The 21158-nt window shown below is 34.9% G+C and overlaps 1 protein-coding gene across 46 annotated transcripts in view; it reads left to right on the forward strand.

Annotated features, from left to right (window-relative positions):
• Positions 1–21158, forward strand: part of RIMS2 (regulating synaptic membrane exocytosis 2) — a 447420-nt gene that overhangs the window by 103486 nt on the left and 322776 nt on the right. For all 46 annotated transcript variants that reach the window (XM_072924886.1, XM_072924887.1, XM_072924890.1 and 43 more), the window contains one exon: positions 12935–13242. In XM_072924886.1, the coding sequence (XP_072780987.1) occupies positions 12935–13242 (308 nt within the window). The remainder of the gene's footprint in view (positions 1–12934; positions 13243–21158) is intronic.

Raw genomic sequence — 21158 nt, forward strand, 5'->3', positions numbered from 1 at the left:
AGTGCATTCAAGGAAAAATTTAAATAAATGTGAAAAATCCTGTGTTAAAACAAGATGTCACCTATGAACTGTAAACAGGGTATTCAAAAATTAAAACTTCCTTGGTTTGAATTAGTATAAAGATGCTGTCATTCAGCATCAGGAAGATCTATGGAAAAGCCTGGATTTCAGGTAGCTAATTCAATTCCAGTCAATTTATATATGTTACTGTTTGTGGCTTTTTCAGAATTAGTTTCATGTAGTTCACATGCCCTTTTTAGCATTTTAGATCTGGAAGAAATAAAATACCATTGGTTTGTAAACCAAATATATATTGAAAGGATTTCTGTTTGATATGGGAGATAATACTTTCACAAAATAAATCCATACAATGTTTTAATACTGAAAGAATACAGATGTATCTTTATTAAGTGGGAATCAGAGTAAATATTTTGCTATGTATGCATGTACCTCCCATTTATCTTTAAATGTTTAAAGTTGGTCAGTGTTAATCACTAGTGTTCATTTAACCTGTTCATCTTTCAGTTTCAGTGTAATTGCTACATAACGTCAGAGTCATGACCTGTTTAATTAAGGTGTTCTTGCTCTCAGATACTTGGTCATGTGATTATGAAAGATGATATTTATTACTATTAACAATTTGGATTTTTTACTGTTTTAGGTAGAAAAAGTATGGGATCCTTCTAAGGGATTAGAATAGTTTAACCTCTACATTGAAGATAAGGTTCAAATGCCTGTTTCTCCCAATGTGAGCAATTCCCTAGAGTCCTTGCATTCATTATTAGTTAATTTTTAGATTATAACACCATTATATATTTTTTAACAAATTGCTTTTGCTCTGTAGGTGTGAAACAAATTCCTCCTACTTCGCTTCAAATTATTTTTTTTTTTATCTAATCTTTGTTTGACTTCTATTTTTTATTGTCATCATTGTGAGTGACCAAAGAAAACTTTCTCTGTAGTGAATGTCTGGACTCAGTAACTTGGGAGGAGCATAATTGTTTACATTGTTCTTAACATTGTTGTGTAGCAAAAAGTGAAAATTAGTTTAAAATGTAGCCTATAGATTCAGACACCAATCTCAAGTACTCATTAAAAGTGCCTAAAAAGCTGTATTTTATTCAAGAGAAATCGCTTTAATAATGTTGGCCATGTTGCAAAAGATTTTTTTGGTTGTTTCCAGAGTCCTTGTAAATTAATATGATTGTTTTTTGTTTTATAGCTTATTCATTTGTTTATCTTAACTGGTTATTTATAAAAGACTCTGAATGAAAATAGCTATGATCCTAGAATGTTAGGCTTCTGTAATTTTATTGTACCATAAGCTTAAAAAAATGCTGTAGATATATTTATTATTATGAATGGGATTCTGATACCATCATAGGTAAGGGTTTGTTCATGCCCCAAGTCCACTGAATGTCTACCTGCTGTGTAAGGCCCTTACTCACAGGAGAATGCGCCACCATTACACCTTACACTTAGCAGTTAGGGAAGAAACAGGGGCTTTATCAGAGAGAAATAGACCACCATCTTCACTTTCCATGGACTTAAATGTGGGTTAAGTCTGGTCTAGGTCTTAGAATTGAGAATTAAAACACATACAACTTAACTTTCTGAGGAGATTAAAAATTCTTACATAAAGAAACCATTGTGTCATGATTTAATCTCAACAAAAGTGCCTGTTTAACCACTTTTCTTTCTAAAGCCTCAAACATTTAGTCTAGCCCATTTATATAGGCTGCATGTGGTGTCTTCACAGATCTGACTTGCTTCCTTCAATATTGTCTGTAGTGAATATTGAAAAAATGAAGGGAGAAGCAGAAGCCACATGGAGATGTATCAATAGTAAGAATCAGTGGTTTAACAGGGTAAATTGATAGGAGCTTCCAGCTGTGAGTTGGAATGTAAAATTACACAGCCTATTTAGAAAGAATTCCTAACAAATGACTTTTTTTTTTTTTTTTTTTTTTTTTTTTTTAAGGCAAATTCTATGTCCTTTCTAAGGCACAGACATAATTTCCAGGCTATACTTGTAGAAAGACTTTTATTCTTGTGAGGGCTTCAAATACTGATATAAAGCTTTCCAGGACAAAATTATTTTTATAATTCAGTAATATTATTTGAAAAGTTAGCTGTTGTTAGCTGTATAACTTAGTTGTTAGCTGCAAATTAGAATTGTAGTGTAGATTCCTTTTATAAGAGAAATTCAGTGACTGATGTTCTTCAAGACACTTTGTCCATGACTTTTTTGCTGTTCTTGCTTCATCTGAATTCTCATACTAGGAGTTTGGAAGAACATGAAGGACTTCTTCAAGTATGACAGCTTTGGACTGTCAGTTCACATACACAGAATATGTACATGAAGAGTTCTATCATGATATATTTAACTTTTCCTGCAAGAGGGAAGGAAACCAAAGAACTATAATGCAGGAAGTGATCATTAAACTGTAGATACAATTATTTGAGTGAATTTGAAATAGAACTAAGTTTAGGGAATTGATAATTCTCACTAATAATGCTTTAAAGCCTGTTAATTTATACTAGTGGAGAAGGGGAAGCATTCACCTAGCTGTCACTGCTGAAGTAGAAAAAGAACTTACGTATATGGAATTATTAGCTATTTTAAAGTAATAAGTAATTATGGAAGTATATAAACATGTCAATATATATATATAAAGTAGAAGTATAGGCAGTTAATTATATTTTCTTCTTAACAAAGGGGACTATTTGACATTGGATTTAAAAAAAAAGAAAAAAGATCTTTATTTCATTGTTCTTTTTTCCTTTTGTTAAATATAATTGTTCTCTCCAGCATATTGATAGGAGGATACACCTGTGCAAGGTGTCACTAAGTGTGTTGCTTTGTTGCTTTTTTGCACTTTGTCTGTTCTATTTTGAAATTCATGAAACAAACATACTGACATACGCTTTTTTTTTTTTTAATGTTAGATTTTCTTGCTGTTCTGTCAGGGTTAGCTATGGCTGCATCTATTGCAGGCATAAGATGTGCAGCTATTGTAGTATGCAGCTCGGTGCAGGTTTCCAGGCTGGGTAGCACAGCACTGAGAATGGTGAAGGGAGGTGATTGTCCCATCATACTGTGAGTTGATGTGGCCTCACTGAGTGCTGTGTGCAGTTGAGGTACCACACTGTACAAAAGACATCAGACTATTAGAGTGAGTCCAGGGAAGGAGATCAATGGTGAAAATTCTCAAGGGTAAGATTTATGAGTAGTGGCTGAGGTCGCTTGGCTTATCCCGCTTGGAGAAGAGAAGGCAGAGGGGTGACCTCATTGAAGTCCACAACTTCCTCACAGGCACAGTGAGGTGAGGTGGGGAGCTTCAGATGGGACATCTTGAAAAGGCTCTCCAAGCAGAGCGTGGTTGTTCAGTGGAACAGTCTCCCCAGAGAACTGGACATGGCACCAAGCCTGCTCCAGGAGCATGAGGATAATGGTCACAGTGATATGGTTCATTTGTAGGCAGTCCTTTGAGGAGCAGGGAGTTGGAGTCCATGCTCTTTATGGATCCCTTCCAACTCAATATATTCTATGATTTTATATGTTTTACATTTTGTCTGAGAGCTGTGCTGCTGTGACTACATTGTTAGAGCCCAGGCAGCAAGTTCATGTAAAGTTGAAGAATGTTTATGTGGGATTCAATACAGCAATAACTACATGATAAGCATCTCAATTTTTCTATTACCATTATGTTACACTTCATTAGAGTTGGATCTTTCATTTTTCTCAGACAATTTCAGTAATGAATGATGACACAGATGATGTAAATGGTGTAATTCTGTTGATTTCAATTTAGTGCCATCTGCATGCAGACCCCGGGCTTATTGTGGTCCTGTCACATCTCCTCTCTTTTGGTTCCTTGTTGATGTTGATATTGTGTCTTATATTTATAAATAACTTGTGAGTACTTAGTGCCATTCATCTTCAGACAGTTTACATGTGTTAATTAACGAATATGCCCAGCACCTCTGGGCTGTAGATAATTTGTTATTTTTATTAGCTGGTCCCTTAATGAACACAAAGAGGCATAAATAACATCTAATTGAAAATTTTAGGAAACAAAAATCTCAAAATAAAATTACTTTATGATACTTGAATATTATCTAACATTGCCTTTGACAGCAAAATTCTTGGTAAAATAAAATAAGTTGGAAGTGTCATTTGGATTGTCAAGTGTCAAGTGTCCAGTGTCCACCCAATTTTGGTGGAAAACAAATATTTAGTATAATAATAGCTCATAATAATTAATTTTTATTAAAATATTTAAGAAAATATTGTAATAATATTTTATTAAAAAAAAAACCCATAGTATTTTCAGACATTCAATATTTGTTTAAAAGCTGTTAATATAATTCACTTTGCTAGAAAAGTTTTAAAAATTAGTAATTCAAATACCTATTTGTATTTCCTTATTGCAACCATAATTGCCTATTTGCATTTTTTACCAAAATTTTGTCTTTTCTCCACCACAAATTTCTAATCCATGAGCTCTGACAACAGTCTTTACAGAGAAGTTATTTTTTGAGGAATGAAGGGAACAAATAAGCAAGAAAAAAATTGGACTGAGGAGTTAAGTAATTTGTTTTTTGCATTGATGGCTAAGGGTTAGTGTAAAAAAAAAAACTAACTTCTTTGCAGAAGCTTAAATTATAGAAGACCAACACAAATCACTGGTTAAACTGAAACAATGAGGATTAATTGAATAAAGAAATAGAGGGGAAAGCTGTAATCAACTTCCTAGATGAGTTCCTCAAGCCTTACTACTGGGGAAGACCTTGAATATTTTCACTAGTGGCTTTGGCATAGAGAACAAGAAAGCTGTAATTAAATACATTGGCCACAAAAAGTTGGATGCTTATCAGCACAGGGGAGCAATGGGATACTGCACAATAGAGAACCAGATGACCTTCTGAACTCCCATAGTGAAAATGAGTGCAATAAAACACCACTAAGTGTAAAATCAGGAATTTAAGAACTAATAACGTTTCTTCTCTGGACTGCAGGCCAGGGACTCCTGTGTAGCTCAGTCTTGATCAACTGTCCTGAATTCTGCTTTCCATAGCGGGGTAACTGAGTCCAAGCTGTTTATTAGGAGCAGTTTTTGCTCCATGCTGTTCCCCTGCACTGTGTGCTGGCATTGTCTGGGAGATGCTGGTTAGCAAAGGTCTGACTGTGCCAGAAAGCATAAGAATTAGCAGGAATCCTGGACCAGCACCTGGCTCTGTGACAGGGTTATGTCTTACTAGTATAGGCATAGTCCCAAAGTGCAAAATCTATTTGGTCTTGAAAACTGAAAGCAGAGAGGTTATGTGATTGGTCACTGTAAAAATATCAGGCAGCAACCACTGAGGACAGAAAGGAGCTATTTACATTTAATGACACTATTGGTACAAGAATAAATAGCAATAAACTAGTTTGGAATATGTGAGCACTGGAAATTGAAAGGCATTCTTTCCATTGTAGCTGTAGGACTTGGAAAAACGTTTTGAGAGATTTTGGGCTCAGTATTCTTAGTTAACTTTAAAAAAGTTTATTATCTTATGAAATTTTAAAAAAATATATTTTCTTTGAAACAGCAGGGAACTGGAAGCAATCCATGAGGTTTCTTCCTATCCAGTATACTTAATGAGCTTAAATTTACTAAGAAAACTGCAGGAGCTGTGTGCTCCATTCTTTTGCTTTTCTGAGACTGTTACAAATCTGAAAGTTTGGTAACTATGTAGCTTCGTCAACTGTACATTCTCAGTATATTAAGTAATTATTCAAATTTCTAAGGTTAAAGACATCCTTTGTGAACCATGTTGTAAACTTTGTTCACTTAGAGCAGGTTTATTTCATGCCAAACCCAGTGCACTTATTTAATAAACCCTCATGGCCCTCTGGAGTACTGTGTAGGTTTATGGATTCCATTTTGGAAGCAGTGCAGCTGTATTCGTTGAGACATAATACTGACAGTTTGTACTATATCCAAAGCATACCCCATGTCACAATAGCCATTTTCTCACTGGAAGATTGTACACCATTCTAGTTCTTCATGAAGTCATGAAAGCTCATGAAGGAGCTAAGTATGGTCAAGATGGTATTGTGTAGAAATTATGCACTGTCTTTATTGGCATGGACTGGACAGTTTTGAGTTGTGCCTGTGCCATAATGAAAAAACTGAAATTACTTCCTTTACAGATCTTCAAGAATATTAGATGTTTTATACATTAACTTCTTCATTTTATACAATGTATTTTAGGAAGGATGTTCTTTGGCTTTTATTAACCCAGCTAGATTAGTATTCTAACAGTTTCTAGTCCTACTGTGCATGTAGAGGGGTTGAAAAAATGTATCAAAACATTACTAGTATATGTCTTAAAGATAGTAAAAGAGTGATATAAAAGAGATACACTGTCCATTAGGACAAGGATACCATTAGTACAAAAGAATGTATCTTTTAAAAATTGTAGTAATGTAATTTTCTCTTTTGCTTGAAAGATAGTGTCATGTAAATATATATGCTGTGTCACATGCATATACAAGATATTATATGCTTATTTCACTCTGACTTTATTGTTTATGGTCATTATAATTTTCATACTTAATGTATCCATTCACTACAAAGTCAAGAGCAAATATAATCACTCCCCCAGTAGAAAGAATTTTTGTAGTGCAAATACACATATCCCTTAAAATCTATGTAAAGGTGTTTGTCTCATACTAGTATTATAAACTTTCCCACTTTTCTTAGCTGGCATTGGAATTCTTGTGATATTTAATACAATTTTCAGTTTTGGGGGATAGATATCCATTTCTCATTACAGATATAAGACAAATATTCTAGCAGTTTTGACATTCAGCCAAACTGATTGTAACATGAAAGTCAGTACCATAGCACAGACTAGTGGCATAGCAAAATATTTAAAAATCAGGTAATCTTTATCAGCTTTTAGCAAAGTCATGAGCATTAACTTTGCTTATGTAATATATTTCACTGACTAAATGCATTAATGTAACTGTAGGAAATGAGAAGGAGACTTGTCTGTACAGTCAGAGCAGTAAAATGAAATGGAAGATTTTCTGTTTCATTAAAGTTATAATCAGACTCTGCTGCTTACAGTGTATGAGTATAAAGATTTATTCCAGTAAGGCTAAAATAATGATTTTGTGTCTTTAAAATGGATCTTAGCAGCTGCAAAAGATGCATCTGTAGTCTGGACCCAAACCTCTAGAATTATGTATTCATAGAGAAATCATACAGACATTGAAAAAAGCTCTGTGTTTTCCAAAAATATAAATGTTGGCTACGGATAGCACATGCTATATATAAGTCTTCCACACTCATAGACACTCCCATTAAAAAGGAATGCCAACCCAGAATATTTTAAAGGAAACACCTTATAGAAAACAGCACAAATTTTCCCTCACCAGTAGTGGAAATCAGTACTCTTGGCTGTAAGAGAGAAAACAGACTTCAGATAGGGAGAGCAAAAGGGAACTACTGTTTTTGTAAAGCAAACAGGAGACATGCTTTGGTAGTGTATAGAACCAAGTAGATAAGATTTTATATTTTAGCTAACTTCTATAAGTCTTCCAGTCTGATTTGAGGAATATTGAATTCTAAGTAATAAGTAGGGTACTAAAAAGTTTTACTTCTGACAGGGACAACTAATGTTGTTATTTTACTGAAAAATTTTGGGAGATCTTAATGTATTCTGTAAAAAACCCAATAACCAGAAAAGCAGTTCCATGTCATTTTCTGAGGAGATGATGTTCAAAGCGATCCTCACAGTCCCAAACCCAAGACACTCTTTAAAATTATAGTTCTTTGGAAAAAATGTTACATTTCATATAGGCAAAATGAAGAAAGATTAGCAGAAACAGGGATTAGAGGTAAGGAAAATAACATTGATCCCTTCTGATACTGGGTCTGTATTCCCTGAAAATGGACAGATTTGCTACAGTAAATTGTAGTTTCCGTGACTGCACAGAGGAAGGAGACTCACGTTCCATAGTGGCACTGCAGGTTTGGCAGTGTCTATTCCACACTGGCATTGGGACTCTTTTGGGTGGTGCCCAGTGACAGCATAAGGAGCAATGGCCACAAACTAAAATACAAGAAGTTCCACCTCAGCATGAGGAAGAGCTTATTAACATTGAGGGTGACAAAGCACTGCGAGAGGCTGGCCAGGGATGTCGCTCCCCCTCTGGAGGCATTCCAAACCCACCTGGACACGTTCCTGTGTCACCTGCTCCAGATGACCCTGCCTTGGCAGAGGGGCAGATCTGCATGATCTCCAGAGGTTCCTTCCAACCCTAATGATTCCGTGAACCTGTCATCAAAGTGACTAATGGAGAGATGTACTACATCCCTGAAGAAACTTCCTTAGTACAGGGTGGCTTCAAACATTGCACTGCTTCATGATGTAATGAAGTTTTGTACCGGTGAAGTTAGGGACAAAAAAAAAAAAAAAAAGGACAAGCAGTAATGTGTTTGCAATCATGATTAGTTTTTCTTCTCTTCCTTTCATCTCCTATTTCCTTTCAGTGCTGTAGTCTTCTTACCTTGTATTATTTTTAAATAATTGTATCCTACTTGAAATATGAGAGCCAAAAACCCCAACAAAAACATGTGAAATTTGCTTAAGACTGCTAGCAGCAAGTGCAGCAGTTAATATAATACTAATATATATTAGGCGCTTCTGCCAAGCAGGTGAACTCTAATAGATCTGGTGGAATACTATGCAAGCATTGCACTACAATTTTTCACCTCAGCACATCTTTAATTTGAAGTAATGTTCTAAAGGCTGAGGAGGATTTTGTGTAATCATTTCTTAGGTTGTAGTGTCAAAGCTATAGCTTATGCATAATCAAATATACTGAGCCTTTTTATCACATCTTAAAATAAGGTTTCCGTTTTCTTCTCAGGATTTACTGTTAGACCATCTATAACTGTACTTACAGGAACAGTGAGTGATGTTTTTTAAGGTAGCCGTCTTTTCACATGATCTATCTGAAAATACTAAAATGAATGTCCACCTATATCCTTTTATTGAATTGTTTTGTTTTCACTTGAAATATCTGCAGATGCAATTTATTGATAAATATATTTCCCATTTATTGTGGTATGGCAAATATGTTTTGAAGAATTTTATCTAAGAACAAATAATTTTAATATATTTTTTAGGACAATATAAAGAAGTGATTTTTTGTGCATGATTTATTTCTGATATGTAGATGTGAAATGGCTGATTACTGTAGGTTTTGCAGAATATGTTTTATGGGCCCATGTAATAATAAGTGCTAATAATATGTGATGAAAGCTGCTGGACAGCGTTGGAAGTGGGAGCATATTAAGAATAATCTTGCCAAAAATAGTGAAGAAATCAAAAATGAGTTAGAACTTATTAGTTCAGTGTACAGAACTAACTTTTGAGAATGGAAAGCAGATGGAAGGTTTAAGGTCAATCTGTCTAATCCAAATTTGGGACACCTCTTTTCAGTGTTGTATATAAAAAAAAATAAATTATTATTTGAAAGAATGGATAAAAGGGGTAATGCGAAAATGTCAGGTATGTTTAGAGCATTCTTTTCAGCAATGAGTTGTTTTAAAGTGAAGTTCAGCAATGCCTCTTGTATGCACTAGATGGAGTTTCAGCCTTTGCTATGGAAAAGAGAATCTCCTTCCAGTGCCACTAGCCCCCGAGGTTCTAGTTTTGAACTCTCTAGTTTGGAGAGGAGATTCTTTCCTATATTTTCCTTTTCAAATTGGCAGTGTTTTCGTGTGGAGGATTGACACCCACAAATTTAAACACTGATTTTTGTGCATCAAATGTGCTCATGACTGTTTTTAGGAGGGTGGTTAGGAGAGTTGCAAATGTGTGTAGTAGATAGTATGTTCACCCTGGAGTGCAGATTACTGATGGAACGGGTTAGTCCTTTTAAATTTCAGTTTTAGAAGGGAAAATTCTATGTTTTCTCCTCCCAGGTTTGCCAAAATGCATGTATTGCTCCTGCAGACCGCTGGTGTGGTCTTTGGTTCTCTGCGGTGCTGCTGTCACAGTCCCAGCTGTGGCCTGGCAGGGACTGGGCAGGGACAGGGCTGCTCTGCGTGTGTGTGAGCTGCTGAGCGCTGTGTCCCGGGCACCGGGGGCAGGAGGAGAAATCCTGCCAGGAACGTGCCACCGGGCCGGCTGTGCTCTTACAGCACCATCTTACAAGTGTGGCTGTATTTTCTTGAGAGGTCTGCACTATAAATTACCAGTGTTTTTTAAATCGCAAGAATGCTTCTACATGCTGCGATGAGACGGGGAAGGCGATTTTGCCCAGTGCTATTTGAGGGCTTGTAATTTTTGTGCTCACTGAAAGCACAATCATTCCTGTCTATGTGACAGTTCCCATTCTTCCCACTGTGTGTGATTTATTTGAAGCTAAAATTATGTTAGGGTCAAGACTATGAAATCCTGCATGTTGAAGTTATGTTGGAGATAAGACTTTATCAGAAGTGTGACCTGTAATAATCATTAAATGCTTCTAGAAAAGCAGAAAAAAATCTGCAAAATGCATACATCTCTGTGTTTTAAATGTGTTTGATTTTTTTTTTCCTATAAATACCCTAAAGAAACTTTTCAGGAATCAGGTTAGGTCAGGAGTACTCTTCCTGATTCTACTTTTAGAGGAGGGCATAGGAAATCATATTAATTTAGAGGGAACTCTTATTCTGTTGGGTACAGAAGAATAATACTGGTCATCCTGGAGTCCATTGTCTGGGGACAAAATTATGACCGTTACCCAAGGAAAAAGTTGCCCAAGTGTTTTGGCTGTAGTATGTAGCTTTTGTGATATTTTAACATCTACTAAAAGAAGTGAAAATAGCAAATGAGAACTTCGGGTGATTTTATCTCATTGTCATTCAAGTTGTTATATATTTTTATACTTACATAATTGTATCATATCTGGTCCTTTCATCGCTCTGACACATACATGGAAAGTTTAGAACTCCTTTCAGCTGTATACAGACCTAGCAGAAATATTAAAGCCTTTTAATTTCTATTGATCAAAGAGGGCAAAATACTTCTGTCTTGGGTTCTGAAATTTCACTTTGCTGCTTTCTCATATACTTTCTAGCTTAATTAGCAAAGGTAAAACAGATCTGTTCTTAAATATGTATTTGAATGATGCCCAGGCCTGAAGCATACACAGTTTTGTCCTTTGAATGTCCTCTAACGATATCAAATGTACCTCAGAGAGCAAGATGCTTCTTGGGGAATCTCTCTTTTTTGCCCTCAGTGCTTTGTTCTATATTGTTGCTGTAAGCAGACATGAGTTCTCATAAATGTGAACAGCCCTATAAAAAGATAAGAAGGAAGTTTTCTAGGATGGGACATACTGCCACCATTAAATGGGCAAGTGGCACCTCCCTTTCCTGCCCCAGCCCAACAGTTTGAGAATGAGGCAGCTGGTGACTGTCGTTTGAGTATGAACCTTGCATCCAAATAACCTTCTACATGAAGCTCTCATTGAAGGATTTTTTTGTGAGACTTGACTAGAGAGCATGACCCAAATGATCTATTAGATAACAGCCTGGAGAATGAAAGCAAGATACTGATGACAACTTCTGAAACCTTTTCTGAGGGACTGAGCTAGATGTATGGTGGAGGTAGAAACTACATCTTCCATGTGATTCCATGGAGCTGGCTGCATTTAAAAGAGTGATGAACATTGATGTAAGCCTTTGCATGTCCTAAACTCTAAACTATTGGAAAAAAGGCAGCTTTCTGTAGGATTAGAACTGGAGACATAACTAGACTGAAGGCTGAGCGTAGACATTCAAGGAATATATAGTAAAACTGGTACAACTTTGCCTGTGAACTTAAACAAAATTATATAAAGGGAAGAGAAAGAAAAAGAAAAGGAAGCTAAGGCTTAAGAAAAATGAAGATTAAAGTGAAGGAGGAAACTTGCAGTGAATTAATATTGTCTACAATCCAAATTTTAAGGTAACACAATAATCAGTTTGAATGTGTTTATGACTGATGTGTTGTATTCGATTCACTGCATTCTGATTTAATCACATATAACATAATAACTTAATGTTATTATGAAATTAACTTACAAATGGTTGGTGTTGATTTCCTGAACTGCCACATGACTAGGGTGATCAGCTACAAAAGCTTTGCAAAGAAGTACATTTTAGAATATTAAAAAATCACATTACTATATGCAGAATCACACAACTGGGAAGATGTAATAATTTTAATAATTCAATAAGTATATAGTGAAAGCTAAATTGTGGGTGTGAAGTGGACAGATACACCACCTTATACATTGTGTTATTTTAGTTATAATATGGCTTTAATTTAAAGTTGCTATGAAATTGAAGTCACTTTTTGAAGTCAGCATCTTCATGTAAGCATTGGATATAGACCACCATGGACAAAAATTAGCAAATCATTTTGGAGATTTATAAAATTGTTTGTTTGCAGGAGCAGATGGCCATTTCTAAAGTTCCTTATACTTAGTGAAAGAATTAAAATGGATTAAAAGTTTAATGATTTTTAAATTCATTTTTTCTGTCATCCTCAAATTATAGTGTTAATTTCCAAAGCTTATATTTTTTAACATTGGGACCTCAGTATTAGAACATTTTCATTTATATAGGTGCAATTTGTTGTTTTTCCTTGTATTACAAATAATGAAAAAAAAGATTAAAATTATTTTTGCTTGTATTTTTTTCCAAAAATAGTTACTCCAAGGTTGTACAGACATATTTTATTATATTGTAGCTAAGATATTTTAATTTTAATAGAGTTAAAACTGTAGTCTTTTACCTTTGGAAATGGTAACAGTCAGTTGATGTGTGTTTTCTGAAACTGTTTTATAGAGTGTTTACAAGCTAACATTTACATTTTATATTTAAATATGTCTGAACAGGTAATGTGGGTATGTAACTTGTGCCGAAAACAACAAGAAATCCTCACGAAATCAGGAGCCTGGTTCTATAACAGCGGGTCACACGCACCACAGCAGCCAGACCAAGAGGGAGTTAGAGCTCTGAGGAATGAGGAAGCACCCCAAGAGAAAAAAGCAAAACTGCAGGAGCATCCACAGTACCAGGGACCACCAGGTGACATATCCACACAAGCTTTGGACAAAAACAGATCTCAAGGGCTCACAAGACAAGACTCAATTAAGAATGGTTCAACAGTAAAGCATCCAGTAGCAAGTGACACATCAGACAGGTAAGAAAATATTTAATGATTATCCTGGTATGATTTGATGAATTTATGCTACAAATTTGATTTTATCTCTTACAATTTTGTCTTATTTTTATTCTGTGGCCTATAAAATACATACTGGGCATTTTGAAGAGCACGGAGAAACGTTTTATTGGTTTCAGATGGTCATATCCAGTATGTGTTCTTCATTCCTTCTCACTGAAAAAATAGGGGATGAGACAGTCATAGTGTGATGGAGTTTGTCCATGTGCTTGCAACTTTGTCAAATTACAGCAATTGTGCTGTGCAGAATGTTACAGTATTTGTTTTGTGGTCACTATAGCAAATCCAAAATAGGACTCAAAAAAGCAGATTAATGGAAGATAGCATCTGTTCAGACTACTGAATTAAGACATCTGGTTGTACTTGCAGTACATAGTATTGAGAATGGTGAAATCTTTGTGTAAAGACTTGAGTCTTTTCAAGGTTTCTCAGTTTTTTGCTGTTGGCTACTGTCATTAGTATAAATATATTTTCCTTCTCTGGTTTACATTAGTGTTACTTGTGTTGTTTGAAACTGTAATTCTATCAGTGCTAATGTAATTTAGAGTTGGTTTAGCCAGAGACTGGAGCAGGAACTTGCCTCCCTTTTTCTTAATGCGATTATTCCAAAAGGCACCAGACAACTCTCAAACCCAGTGGCTAGGTTTTACAGGAACACAAAAATAAAAATGGTTTCATTGAATGAATAAGTTTTGCATCAATAACACTGCTAAAGACTTTAAATATGGTTGGAAGAGAAACATGAGAGTGCGGTTGCTCAGGTGTTTCCATGGAAATGATATCCTCACGCGTGTATGAGAGACCTCCAACTGCCTTGGAATTTGGCAGCCAGAGCAGTATAATCTGGCAGCTTTTCTTTGCTGCCCAGATATGACATCATTACAGCATTTATTCTGCGAGCTTGAAACAAGTTAGACATATATAGTCTCTTTTACATTTAGCATAAGGAAAATAGTTTCCATTTTTCTTCACATGTTGTATTCCCTCATATTTTATTTCCTATATTTGATCTTACATGAGAGCAAACTGAATGTAATGAATTGAACCTTTTTTGTTTAACTTATTCTGCCTATTGTTCTTTGCTGTGATTTTGGCTGTTGGGTTCAGTACTTAGTTGTCCTGAGTGCTCCTCTGTTATATGTACAGTGTCTGAAAAGCACAGCTGGCACCCATACCTGACATTAGGGAGCAGGAGTGACAGACTGATTCTCTTGTGGTTCATTTTTTCCCACTGATTTTGCCAGGAAATTGGTATCATAAATAACATGATAATAAAAAAATCCCAAGCCCATGTTAACAGCAGCATTTTGACTCTAAAAGTGTTTTTTTATTACATGCATGCAAAATATGGAGGGAGAGAGTGATATATAAATAAATACATAATTGAGATACTCAATATGCATTTACCCTAAGTAGAGTTAAATGATAAACATGGACGGTATAAAGTAATATTTTCCAAGAGCAAGAATGTAGGCTTTGTGCCTGAAATCAGAACTATTTTGCTGATTGTGATCACTTCTACTTGATATATTATTTGAGTTCAGATAGTTTATTCAGTCATTAGCCTCTTCATGTTTTATTTGGGTAATAATACTGATGTTCCCTAATTAACATGTACAAGTATGCTTTGAATATGATATATATTATATTCTACTGAAGGATAGAGGGTCTTCTCAATAATTTTATTCCCTCATGTTCCTCACATAGACTATTTTTTCTGGGTCTAATGAAAAAGATTACTTTGTGATGCCCATTCAAAGTCTTACTGGTCAAATGGATTTTTAGAGGAGAATATCAACAGCTCTGAGAAAGACTACCCCAGAATTCAACTAGGTACCTGCAGAAATTGAGCAACTAACTAGTATGTTAGACCATTTGTCTGCATGAAGAGAAAAACACGTCCATTCAAAATATCCAAAATAATAAGGAAATAGACAAAAATATCACAAGTATTTAGAAGTGGCTGTTGCTTGCCTTGCACAATCTCAATAGTACTAAGTAGAAAGTGAGAACTATATTTTTCTGTCTTATTTTTCATCAGGAGGACATTAGTTTTGACACAAAATATTTTAAAATGTTAAAACCAATAGCCACTTGTCAAAAGAAAGGTATTGCTAGGACGTTATATATTTGGGTTATGATTTGAATAGAAAGGTAAAATATATTATTTTTGTCAAAGGTTTTTAGTTCTTTTTGTAGCTTCCATGGGTGTTGTAGCAATCGTTGCTTAGAAGTTCTTTAAATCAAGTATCATATATCTTATCTTGGTCATCTGGAGACATGTTGGTCACAGAGTAAAGGGCAACATTCAGTCCTTTAATCTCAAGATCATCAATGTCCTTTCTGTCTCATTCCTTACTGTGTCTTTTCTGGTTGTGCGTTTTTTGTTTTTCCATCCTTGAGTAGGACAGAAAGTAGAACAGATGAGTAGGACTCACCATAATTTTTTCCTGTTTTCTTTATTAGTATTATTCTTCATTAAAATTTTATTGTTTCAACCATTAGACTAGTATTCTGTTTCCTTGATGTAAGCAACAGTCCCATTTACAATTGACAGATCCCAGCCTGTTTAGATAGATAGGTACTTGTTTATAGATCTTCTCTGACTGATCTGTAATTTTTTATCTGAAGAAGCCTGGGATGATTTTGGATTACACATTCTCCAATAACATGTTTTTATGTTCAGAAGTAAGTTGTACTTAACAAGAGCAGAACAGTTTTTCATTACTTTTTTTTCCTAGTTCATATAATAGAATCATAGCATGACTTAGACTGCAACCTTAAAATCATCTAGATCCACTTCACTTGCCATGGGCAAGGACATCTTCCACTGGACCATTGCTCAAAGCTCCATCCAGCCTGGCATTGAATATTTCCAGAGATGTCCTGGATATCTCTGGAATATCCATCCAGAGCTTTTCTGGATAACCTGTTCCTGTGCTGCACTACCCTCACAGTAAAGATTTCCTTCCTTATATCTAGCCTAAATCTACCCTCTTTCAGTTTAAATTCTTCACCACAGTATTTACAATCTGCCCTATGGTGCTTTTACTGCTTTTTATATAGTAAACCTGTGGGTAGGGCAGGGGCAGCAGGCACATGTGTATGATTCACTAAATGACCATGGTGTATTTGACATTATTTGAGGTGAGACCAATGTAATTTGTCCCACATGGAGGTTTTGTGCTAAGCACAGTTGAACTATGATCATAAGTAGTGGTTTTTGCAGACTTAACCTTGTGTGCAGGTTGTATGAATGCTGATACAGTGTAACATTAGATTCCTTGAAAACTGCAGAATGATGTGAACCCAAGAAATGCAAAATATTATTTTAAGTAAAACATAGACTCAGAAGGTCTATTCTGAAGTCTGCTGAACACAGATGGTAGATTTGTAGCTGCAGTTCTTTGATTTGCAGATTCACATTAATTCTGGATTAGGCAAAGAGGTCTGATTTTATTTTATTTTCATCAAGATCTTTCATGTAGTCTATTGTTCCCAAGATCTACACTACTCATCATACAATATGTGTTTTATTTCTAGCAGAAAAATCATTTGAACAGACATAATCTTTTTTTCCCAGTCATTCTGCAGAAGGCAATCAGCTTGTGAAATTTCTTCATTCCAAGCCCATGTTTATATTGTCCTATTAAAATGTGTACAACATCCTAAAATTAAAATCTTGGAAGCAAGGAACCCAATGCTGATATGAAGCTTTTTTCATTTGTCATTCCCTTTGCCTGAATTGTTAGATCTTTATGCGGTGTTGCCATCCTTAGCTTTTAAAATAATTATTTTTCTTGCTCTCAGTAGGATCCACTGTAAAGCCATTTCAGTAATTTTCCACATATGAACTCAGTGTTTTAAACTGTAAATATTTTGTGACATTTCAGAGGTGTTGCTTCACAAACCTTTATTCTGTACACATACATAGCTCTCTAAAAGTAGTAAACGATTCATGCATCTTCCCAAAGCAAGGTTACAATGACACAGCTATTAATATATATCTGAAACGGGTTTATGTAGTTCAGGTAGATGTGAATTTTTGAGGGTTTTAGAAATTATTATTATTTTCCCTGATCTGTATTTTATGAATCCAAAATATTCTTCAAAATTTGAAAATGATGACTTTAATTTACAATATATATTTTTCAGGCATTATATTAGTGGAAGAAAAACTTCCTCAAGGGTATTTTTCATGAGATTCAATAAAAAAAAAGAAAGTGAAAAATATTATGAGAATGTTCATTTTCATGTGTTATGAGTCAATTTATACCAGTTATATCTATCAGAGGTTGAGCTTTGTCACAAAGAGAGAATTGATTCTTGGTGTAGGAAAAGATCATGATCTGTAAGCTCATGATCTGAAGGAAGACTAATAAATAAAGCTGCCTGAACCCTTTCCAGATTAACTGTAAGGATATGAGATTAAATCATAAAAACCAGAACGAAAACAACAAATTGAGAGAGTGAGCAGCTGCAGAGTTGCACAACAGCGGTATTTATTTTCCAGGCCAGCAGGCACAGTAAAGATATATCCTACTTCCCTCTCCCTTGTTTTCTCCTTTCAGAGATACATATGTATTTGAGGGTTTATTTTCTACCAACCCTCTTCGGAAAAAAAGGAGGATATTTAGGGTGGTTTCCACATGCTGTATAGGAGCCTTGGAGAATGCATATTACTCTGAGTAAGAAATGTAAACAAGAGGCTACTTGGGTCTGAAGATGCAGGATTTGTGCGTGTTTTCTTTATGAAATGTATACATGTGCTTCCTACATATAGAGGCTTTATTCTGTTGTGTCACCAAATAGCAGTAGCAGTGAAAGTGGTTTTCTGCGTCCCTTTCCTCCCATTCTTGGGAGGAATGCCAGTATGAGCTGGCACTGTAGGATCTGTCTTTTGGGACTGCAGTTGGGGATGTCAGGGTGTGAACAGGGAGGAAAAAAGAGACCAAAACAAGAGAGAAAAGGAGGAGACAGGAAAAAGCAGGCATAAGTGAGACGAGAAATATGAAAGAGCAGCATGAATTCAAAAATGAAAATGTGTGTCCATCTGTTTCATGTTTATATCTTTTTAAAATGATTCTTTAATTGCTGGATCATGAACAACTGACACTGAGAATAGCACTGATGGTAGTTTATTGCAATTTAAAATATAACAGAGTAACATTAAAGTCAGTCAATTATACTTATTTCAGAAAAGCTGAAAACTACCAATTTTTTGAGATTATCACTATTTTTCTGCTGCAACACTTATGACACATCACTGTAGTGCAAATTCTGGTTTTGATTGTTTCTATTTCTGAGTACCTGATTTGATAGATTTCTAGACCAGATGTGTTAAAACGTGGGCCTGTGGAGACTAGGCATATTTGACAGCAAAGTATTTTTTAGGTGATTCTCAAGTAAAATAGAGGTATTTTAACTTTTTTTTTTACCTATTCCTTTTAGCTGCTGGCATATTTAAATACAGTAAGAAATATTAAGATAATTTTGTAGAGAAAATGTTTAAATTGTATTGGTATTCAAGAGTCAGACTGATAAAGCTGTGTGCAGATTTTTTCATTCTCAGACAACAGTGTCTCTAAACCTTTTAAAATTCTTTATGTAAGGCATAAAAAATATGATTTTTAAAAACTTTTTTTACCACCACAGTAGCAAAACCCCACAATTATTGATAAGCATTATGATATTCTTTCACTTAATGAATAAATCTAATACTCCGTACAGGAAATATGCAGGTTGAGTTTAAAATTGAATCAGTATTCTTTTCCATGCATGACTGCAAAGGCCTTACAATGACTTTCCCTGGTGCTAGAACAGGATGCAAAGGGCTTCAGAGGTACTCTAGAGTATTTTTAACATATTAACTAAAGATTTAAGTTTTACAGAATTGGAACTGCATCTGAATAAGGTTTTATATTCATCTTCCTACTCCCTTTCCCTACTCCCTTTTACCACTTGAATAGTCCTTAGAGCTGTAAAGTAAAATGTCAATCTGAAAAGTAGTCTCAGTAGTTTTTGTTTCTTGTACTTTCATTTCATTGTATGCTTTCTATGATTCCTGAAATAATAGTTTAGAAAAATAAATCAGTCAACTGCTCTTTTAATAATTTAATTTGTCTACACATAGGACTATGAATGTGGATCAGCATTTCATGGCTGTTCCAGTTTTTAGGTAGAAACTGAAGTTAAGTTTATCTGTAGTCTCAATCTCAAATGACATTTAAAAATAATAATAACTATGGCCAGAGGAAGCAATCGAAATCTGTGGGAAGAGAGCCAGAGAAAGTGCAGTATTTAATTATTGAGAAGTACCACCTTGGGTCTAAGAAAGTCAGAAATCCTTTAGGTGCAGAAATTTTAATGAAATAATTAGACACAGGACAAGGAGTAAGCTACCTTCACTTATGAAGATGATTAAGGATTTTGATATAATTTGCTAGGCAAGGCCTCTGTAAGGAGTTACTGAATGTTTTTTCCATTGATATTTGCAGTGTCCATTAACAATCCAGACTAACTATAGTGGGTACATTTTGTGTCTACCTGTCATTATTAGATTGCAATGGGTTGTAGCACATTCATTCTGTTCTGACTTCTGAAAAACAGGTGGAGCTTTTCCTCTCCATTGCCTTTGCAGAACTATCTGTTTTCTGAGAAATTAAACTCTTTTAATTTTGTCTCCTAATACTGGTTTTGTGGATCTCTTGCTTGCATGAACAGTGTCAACTCTGACACAACGTTCAGGATGTGCAGCCACACTGTGACTTCAGTGGGGTTTTTCTGAGCTGTGCATTGCTTCCCTTCCTCCCCTTTTATTTTCTCCAAAAGATTATGATTTACTAAAATATACCTTTTATGATTATTTTAAGGTGAACTTTTATCTAGCTGTAGAACATATACTGAGTAGCATTGGGCCTCTGACCAACGGCAGCTGCAATTTTGGATACTTTTTTTTGAGAAAGCTAATCTGTTTGTAAAAGAGAGAAAGAGAGAAGGAAAATTCTAGAACTGTAGCAGAACTAACCTACTTTAAGAGACAGGCTAAAACTGCTACATTCCTTTTCAAACACCAGAGTGTTTTAATTAAGAACATAAAAAAACATTTAAATCCATTTTTATGTGACAATTTTTACTCAGCTTCAATCATTCTCCACAGTGAGCTAATCTCATGTAGATTTTAGGGTATTTCTTTTTCACAGTTTGTAGTAGAGAGCCTTTTCAAAAATAATTCCATTACAACAGGATGGTTTAATTTTGCTTACTGTTACTGATTATTTTATTTTTTTCTCAATGAACATTTGCTGCATGCTCCCTGTTGAAAGCTATTGCTTACTATTTGATTTTTCTCAATCCTGAATGCAGGGAAATCTGGATATTTAGTGCTGTGATTTCATATCTTTGAAGGGGAGTTTCGGCTTCCATTGCAGTCTTACATTTTTGTAAAGCACAAAAATGTCTTCACCTGTGCTAAAAGACTGTTAATAACTTTAATCTGTAAGCACAGATAACATCTGTATTAGAATATTTAACATTTTTATTAAGTATTTACTACAGCTAACATTTATGACACTAAATGTAGTTTTGCTTTTAACTAAACCGATACTGTAAAAAAAGTAATATCAGAAAAAACTGAGGGTGAGCAGCATTTACAAATTATTTATTAAAATTAATAAGGCAAATACCTTTCTGGGTTGAGCATATCTTGAAGTGCAGTTTTGTTGACCTTGCATAAACTTGAATGTTAGGGTTCACTGTGTGCTCATAATCCTTAGCTGCACTGTCCTCTGTTCTTTGTAGGCTAAGTTATCTTAAAAAGTATAAATAACAGATTTTTTAAAATTTCATATATTAAAAGAAGTGGTGTGTAAGGGTGA

The sequence above is a fragment of the Taeniopygia guttata genome, chromosome 2, assembly GCF_048771995.1.
Source record: "Taeniopygia guttata chromosome 2, bTaeGut7.mat, whole genome shotgun sequence".
Lineage (NCBI taxonomy): Eukaryota > Metazoa > Chordata > Aves > Passeriformes > Estrildidae > Taeniopygia > Taeniopygia guttata.